The 8366-nt window shown below is 35.4% G+C and overlaps 2 protein-coding genes across 6 annotated transcripts in view; one reads left to right on the plus strand and one right to left on the minus strand.

The window, feature by feature from the left end:
• LOC119830636 (protein alan shepard) overlaps positions 1–8118 on the plus strand; it is a 141426-nt gene extending 133308 nt beyond the window's left edge. For 4 of the 5 annotated variants that reach the window (XM_038353688.1, XM_038353690.1, XM_038353689.1 and 1 more), the window contains exons 6-10: positions 909–1103; positions 1585–1722; positions 2578–2841; positions 3135–3173; positions 3274–8118. In XM_038353688.1, coding sequence (XP_038209616.1) covers positions 909–1103; positions 1585–1722; positions 2578–2841; positions 3135–3173; positions 3274–3408 — 771 coding nt within the window. In that variant the 3' untranslated portion in view covers positions 3409–8118. The remainder of the gene's footprint in view (positions 1–908; positions 1104–1584; positions 1723–2577; positions 2842–3134; positions 3174–3273) is intronic. The other variant, XM_038353692.1, reaches the window with a different exon arrangement.
• Positions 1–8366, minus strand: part of LOC119830637 (ribosome biogenesis protein WDR12 homolog) — a 205132-nt gene that overhangs the window by 193243 nt on the left and 3523 nt on the right. The window lies entirely within an intron of this gene.

Below are 8366 nucleotides of genomic sequence, written 5' to 3' on the forward strand. Positions count from 1 at the left end.
TCCAAGCCTTCCTTCTACCTCTACTTTAGCTTTAGTATTTACTATATACTTACTCTGAAAAGTGCTATATAATGTTTAAGCATTTCAAAGTAAACCATAACTATTATTTGCTAGATTAAACTGTTACCTGCCTATTGTAGTGTCAAACGCCTATTCCGTTTCGGAATCTGTCTCGTGTTAAACTGATCTAGATTGAACTCTATCTAGTTAGGTCCAGAGTTCAGATTATTGGCATCAATGGAGCCCAATATTAAATCGAAGTATGTATTCATTCATTTGCCAGTTTATTTAGGGATTTCTACACAAGCGATAAATTGGTATGCCAAAGAAAATGTGACATTAATATTTTGTAAGTATTTACAAGTCTTTCAATGGTTCGCAAATTCAGCGCAAATATAAACGCTTACTTTCCTAACTTCAAACATTGTTTCATCTTAACTCTGTACTATTGTGGTTTGCTTGAGCGTAACAACAGTGTATTTCGCTACTGGGCTCTGGGTATTTCTATGCTTTCAATATTAAATTAGTGTGTATGCGAATTTTAACTAGCTTCATAAACTATGCTGATGTATATGCCCATATACTAACATGTACGGTACTAACACGGGTAAATAGCACATTAGATACAATCTGCTGATTGACGTCAGTGTTCGCTTCAGCGTCTAGATAATGCGGGCTTCAAGCTAATATAAAATTATAAAATGTTAATTAAGATTGTACGAAACATGTTACAACCATTAGACCCAAACAAAATTTATCATTTCATTCACGAGTATTTTGAACTCTGTATTTTTACGACAATCTTATGTAATTGTAATGGAATCTTGAAATCAACTTAAATTTTGACATAAACAATTTTGAGCGCTACAGAATATACGTTTGAACTGCTTTTCCGATGGCTTTTACAGCAGCAAGAACAAGACCCAACTAATTTGTACATGGCGAACTTGCCGCCGCATTTTAAAGAGAACGACGTGGACCAATTGTTGGCCAAGTTTGGCCAAGTGGTCTCCACCAGGATTCTCCGTGACACGCATGGACACAGCAAGGGGGTTGGCTTCGCAAGAATGGAATCTAGGGAGAAATGCGAGCAAATCATCCAGGTTCGTTTATACCATTCCATATCTTATTATGAGTCCAATTATAAACAATACATAAAATCTAATAAATAAATAATAATTACACAGTTTTCTAAATATATACACAATTATATTATACTTTTAATATTGCACTTGAGATATCATTGTTAAAATACAAATTGTTTCATCAGATATAAATTAATTTTCGTATTTAGATTCTCCATATTTTGAGTAGGCTTGTAAAATAAAATACAATAAGATTAATTATTCCACTTAGCAGTCGCGCAACATAGAGATTTAATTCATTGTTTAATAACTCAACCCAACTACGTAGTACAAAATCGGTATTACTTTAACTCACACTTGGCCGTCTTCCAAAGACTGCTTTGTCCCTAAATCTTTAGGCAGAAATTTATGGTCTTTGTTACAATCTCTCTCCATAAAAGACAAACATACGTTATTCCCGGGAAGAATTATTTTTCTCATCGTCGTTTACAATTTATAGATGTTCAACGGCAACCCAATACCGGGTGCCAAGGAGCCCCTGCTAGTGAAATTCGCAGACGGCGGCAATAAGAAAAAAGCGTCGTATAACAAGCAAGACAATGGCAGAGGGTGGCGGGATAATAATGATTCTATACAGGTTAGTTTTCTAATTAGTGCAAGCGTAGCCAATGAGAAAAGGCTAATTGGTGGTTGTGATCGTATAGACTATAGTTTCGAATACGAACGCCGTGATTGCAGTAACAATGCAAAGAAAGGCAAATAAAGATGTGCCCCATTGTTTCTAATGATTATGTTTTAAATATTGGTCTGTTGCACATTTACTGGACATGTAGGTTTTGAATTGAATATCCGTTCATAATCTTTATGACTTTAAAAGATTTAATTATTTCCTCAGATTATCTTTATTTTAACTGATTTATAAATTACTAGCTGTGACCCGCGGTTGAAACCGCGTAAGCGTGCTGCGTAACCGTATCCCGTAGGAATATCGGTATAAAAAGTGCCTATGTGTTAGTTCAGTTGTCCAGCTACCTACGAAGCAAAATAGTATTATTATTCACCAATAGATGTCAGGAAAAAAAACACGAATAAAACACGAATATGACATTTTCTAAAAAAAAATTCCTAGCTAGATCGATTTATCGCCCCCGAAACCCCCTGTATACTAAATTTCATGAAAATCGTTGGAGCCGATTCCGAGATTCCAATTATATATATATCTATATATATATATATATATATATATATATATATATATATATATATATATATATATATATATATATATATATATATATATATATACATATATATATACAAGAATTGCTCGTTTAAAGGTATAAGATATTAAAAATTAAAGAATTCTAATAAAAAACCTGGTTTAGCATATCATCAAATTCCTCTTGCATATTATGATCGAATCTACGCTATCCGAATATTATGGTAAATAAATAAATGGCTATTTATTCTACGTAACTATAATCGAAAACAGGCGATGAGCGTGAGCGGCGTGTACGCGGGCGGCGTGGGCGGCGCGGGCGGCGACTGCGCGGGCGTGTACCGCGGCAGCGCGAGCGTGTACGGCGTGGCCGCGTTCCACCCGCAGCTGCATCACCACCACGCGGCGCACCCGGCGGCCTGGCTCGCGCCCTACGCCGCGCTCATCCCGCCCGCGCACCCGGCTCACCACGCGCCGCACCCAGCGCACGCTGCGCACGCCGCGCACATACCCATTGACGCTGTGCCTAGCCAATATGTGAGTATCTGTATATAAGAGAACGTAATCCATTCAAAAACTAATCATTGGTAAGGTCTCTAATAGATTCCCTAGCATTTTGAGTTGTGCTTTCAAGATTTGATATAGAACTTAGGTTAAACTATTTATTTCATGATGCTATTCACACAATCGAATTACGAGATTACACAGCCATGATAATAAGAAATCAAAAATATTAAAGAATATCACTCAGAATTCTGCAAAAGCAAAATACGGCCGCAACACAATAAAAACACAAGTCTCCGCGACTTAAGGTTTTCTCTGTTTTCCAGGTAAACTGGGACAGCTTAAGGCCGGAAAATGAAGTATTCGTGAGTGTTTAATGTCGTTGAATTTGTAATCCGCTTAACGAGACAATGCTAGGCTTTTATCGCGTGCGCGCAGAGCACTGAACGCGGTTTCTGTTTGCAGTACTTCGCGTCGCACCCGTACCAGTACTTCGCGGGCCCCACCCCGCCCGTGCTGCAGATGCCGATGGAGAGCGAGCACGCGTCCACGGCTGCGTCGCCCGATGAGGCCTATCAGCCCTACCCGCCTCCCAAGTAGACCATAAGCCATGCAACAACCCATGTACACGAGCCAAAAATCAAAGCAACTGTGACTTTTTACGATGTTAATTTGTTTTAGTTTAATTTGCGGCCGTTATAGACTTCATCGAAAGCTCCGGCCGGCCCGCTACGCCGGCGACTTTAGTTTTAAGCCTAATTTTATTCGTGACTCGCCTCGACCGTTCGTTTTCTCAATGGGCTTCGTCTCTTGGCTTTACGCTGAACGTTCGATTCGCTGTGATGTTTTGATGAGGTCTTTTGACGGCTCGGGAGAGGATTTGATGTATAGAGTTAGCTCCAATTTAAAATGTGTTTTTACATTATAGTTTTATTATTGTTTTATGAAAATTTTTTAAATTTAAGATTTTTAGACACAGATTTTGAACATGTTGACACGATTATTTAAGATAGATAGGTATTTATTTTAGCTTAGTACGATTAATTGATTGAATTTTTAAATTTAAATTTATTTTGCAAATTAAATTTTAATTTATTTCTGTGTCATATAATTGTATTTTAAGATGAAAATGAACGAAATTCATAAACTGAACATTTATATCGAACAATAACGTGCAATCAGAGATGAAATTTTATACACATAGTTTTAAAAGAGAATAATTTCTTTGTATAAAACGATTAAACTTATTTTTAATTTTATTAAAATAATGAAGCAATATCCGGCGTAGAATGGAGGCGGTGATTGGAAAAGGTCATATCATATGGAATCAAAGTAGGCAAGGGGAGGTGTCGTATGTATGTTATAGAAAAGTTTTTAGAACTCGTGGAAGTAAATTTTAAATATTTCGAAGATTTTGAATCTTCCGTCAAGCTAATGTATTTTTAAAATACAATCAACGCTTAATCGAAAGTCGGGGTTCCAACCTCTAGAATGGAGAGTAATTGAGATAGATGTTATGACCACCACGTGGGATTATCGTAATCAATGTAATGAAGTATGCTAATAATATGTTCGGCATGGTGCTTTAGTAATTTTGTTTGAAAATGGTACTAAATCTATGAAATATACAGTATTATTTACATAAAATCACTCATACTGGTGCAGTCTTCCAAAATAAATTTGCCGCAAGTATTGTACCTAAATTCGTATTTCATTTGTAAAAAATGTTGTTATGTCTCAAGCATGGGCCTCTTAGCGTCATTACCACTTTCCTAGTAGAATATAGCAATGGTAAGGTACATATTGGGTAACACGAAGCGATTTAAGCTTTATCTCACTTTTATAACACAAGTTGTTGATTACCACACGTATAACAAAAATAATGTAAACATTGTTGCCAAACCCGAATACAGACTGAATTTATGTATACCGTAAAAACTTCCAAATATTTATTTCTTGATCCGTGTTTTGATTCATAAATGTTATTCATACAATGGGTAGGTACACCGTACACCACGATAGATTTTGTACGATTCGGCGAATGTGGGGTGCTAACTCTGGGGACGGGCGTCCCGTGTGGAATGCTATAGTAACATTTAGCAATAAGCAGTTGTATTTAAAGTCTATTTATACATTTTACGAGTCTATACAAATTTTTGTATGTTAAAATCATGTTTGGAACGAAGTGATCCTTTTTTTGAGAATCATGTACTGAATCAACTGTAGTTGTTATTTTAGGCGGTCGGCACATTCCACTAGTGAACATAAAAAATTCCACGATTGATTTCCACATTATGAAATGTAAAGGATTCGAAATCCAACGCACGAGCGCCTTTTGGTGCGAGCGAACACATTTTGTACCATCGCGTAGGTTTTGGGTACACTTTATGACTTTATATGAAATTTGATATTTTTATATTGAATATATATAAATTATACATGGATATGTATACATGTATATACATTGTTGATGGGTACGAGTAAAAGCCTACTATATAGCCACTGTTTAATTCTATTTTGGCACGTCAGAGTTTCATCAGAACCAAAGTATACAAATCATTAAAATCGAATAAGATGTAGGGAAATATTTATACAACTCAGGGACTGAAGACTAGTTAAATGTTTGATATATTACTGTATTATAACTGATGGTGATTAAGAGACGATCTCTTTGTTCAAAACCTGTGTAACGACTTGTAATACAGGAACTGACATTAGATGAACGGCAGGTTTTGAATGAATGACGTAGATTTCCATAAAATTGATTATTTTTTCTCCAATTCATACCGTACTGTAACTTAGACATTGTAATTGGTGCCCACAAAAGCGATATCGCGAAGCGGCATCTAAATGTATTCTATCGAATAAAGACGAGTAACCTTGGTGTTTACCTAAATACCATCTATCCATACCATCATTACCTATTTCTTTATTAAGATCCTCAAAACGACTTCTTCTCACAATTGTCTTCTAGTTCTTATCTACTATTTATTTTACTATATTAGTTACTGTTTCTCCAATTGATGAGATCCAGACGAAGTTACTTCGTAAGATACGCGTCAGATAGCTCGGAGTTGTTGAGTATTTCAGAACGTGCTTTAATTCATGGAACTATAATAACAGCTATTTTTTGTATGATTTATGAAAGTGTTACTTCGCAATTTTCGCCCTCCTTTAATTGGTATGATATTGTGCTAATTGAAGGTATTTGCTTTATATATAGAGTTTTGTAACAAGCTCACTGTGTAATTCCTATAAAAGGTTATGAGTTCCCACAATATTAAAGGTTATGAGTTCTTTGTTCAATAGAATACACAAAAACAGTACTATCATATCGTTGAAAATGTTTCGCTCTATCATTTAGCTGACTGCCTTTAATGATTTACCAACGCAACCAGTTTGATAAATTTAAACTCACGAAGGCTAATGAAAAGTGAGATTTTTATTAGTGTTACATTCATAATACTCCAGAGATCACTATTATATTCGTATAATCGCTGATCGAGCCAAATTTTTTGAACTGATTTAAAACCGCCTTTGATTCTTGTGAAAGTAATCCACAAAGTGCATCGGACCGCCGGTTTGGCGGCGTTTAGATAAGTGATTCGATCACTAGTGTTCAATGTATACAGTGGCTTCCTGTAAAAGCAGTCTTCCGATAGATATTCCGCTAAACATTGCATTTAAAATCGATGTCGTATTTGTACACAGTATCCCAATACTTATTTCGCGTCATAGTGGTCTATATAAGATAAAACCCGTGTCCATTTTTATCTGTGTAGTTTCGTATTTGAGTTCGTTAATCCTAAAAGCACTAAGAGTAGTCAGAGTTATTTACGAGTAGGGCGTACAGTAGCATTGCACGATCCGTATAGAATGCCGTCAAAAGCGTTATGATTTCAGCACGTTTACGTTCAAGTTTTCTTCCATTGAGAGCAATAAATTAATTTTTACAGTAGTGCCTTCAGCTTCGTTGAAACAGATGTGACTACAATATACCAGTTGCGTATGCTTTACGAGATATTTTTACAGGTAATAGAGAACTTACCGTATTCATAAATATAGGGTAATTAAAGCTATGTTTTAATATTTTGTATTGACGAATAAAACGAAATAATGTGGCTGTCGAATCGTTGCATTTTCACACATGGTGTTAGGATTGAATTCGGGAGATAATTCTTAGATGTTCCTAGTTACGCTCGCTTCAATATTCTTGACATGTGTGATAAACGTTACAATGAGATTATGGGTGACGTTAAATATTAGTTAGTTAGGTACGTGATGACAAGCACAAAAACAAGGAACCAATTCCTGAATACCAAAACGATTCAAATAAATTATACATGTCGATGAATTGAAGTAAATGTTTTTAAATAAGTCAGTTTAGTGTTAAGAGAGCGCGCGTTTTGTAATTGTGAAATGTGAAACAGGAGGGATGTCGAATTGATGGCTAGATGTAGCACTAGGCTTAAATAGATAGGTTAGAATAGCAAAAAAATGTTTCGACGCTAAGCTAGTATAGCGACGTAGGTTAATGTCGGCACGGTGCGCGCGCATTCCTTGCGGGCTCTAGGGTAGTTTCCTTGTTAGTTTATTAAATAATTTAATTTGAATGGACTGAAGTCGGTACGGTTCGCACTCGCGCCGTGCTTCGCTTAGCTATTAAGGAAGATCTAAAATTTAGCGAACACTTTGAATAAGTTTCAGTTGAACGAGTTTGCTTTCACCTCTTTTGTTATGTAGTTGACTAAGTGTAAAAGAAAATTAAATGATGAAAAAAAAAATACCGTGAAGTGTCGATACGATCGTATTTGTCCAATGTGTATTATTAGTGTGGTGTTCTACCCAGCAGACTAGTCTAGACAGTAGTATAGATAAAAATTAGTTAGGTAGCTTAGTGATACGAAATGCAAAAAATAAAAATTTCATAAAATGTAAAAAAAAAGATGAAATTGTTGGTAAGAAAGAGTATTTTTAAGGGACATGTTGCTTCGTTGTGTTATGATGTGAGGTTTGGCATAACTATAGTAATAGTGTATTGAATAATGAATTTCTCGCAGAGGAAAGACATAGATGAAAGTTATGTATCTATTTTGTTACGAAGTGTTTGCAAGTTTCTATAATATATGCTATGAGCATTTTATGTGACCCACGTTATTTATAGTTATGCTGAATGGAAACTAAAATAATATATAAAATAAATGAAAAATGGTACTAAGAAGCATGTTTTATTGTGACGAGTCATGTTCCTTTGCATTGAACTTGATATTTTGTAAGAGCAAATGATTGAAATAAAACAAGCAAAACCAATATTTTGTTATTCATTTCACCTGTCCATTGTATCATAGTTAAATTAGAGAATATATAGCGTAAGATAAACTAAGTGCGTATTGAAGTAAGTACCCGATATAAAAAGCTTTTATTTCGGTATTTTCTATTAGAAATTATTTTAATTATAACTATCATTCGCACCGACGTTCCTGGGGGGAGATTCTACTCTAAATTGGACGAAATGACAATACCCCATCAAACGAAAGAATCGCATCTAGTCCGAAAAC

Source organism: Zerene cesonia, chromosome 12 (assembly GCF_012273895.1).
Source record: "Zerene cesonia ecotype Mississippi chromosome 12, Zerene_cesonia_1.1, whole genome shotgun sequence".
NCBI lineage: Eukaryota > Metazoa > Arthropoda > Insecta > Lepidoptera > Pieridae > Zerene > Zerene cesonia.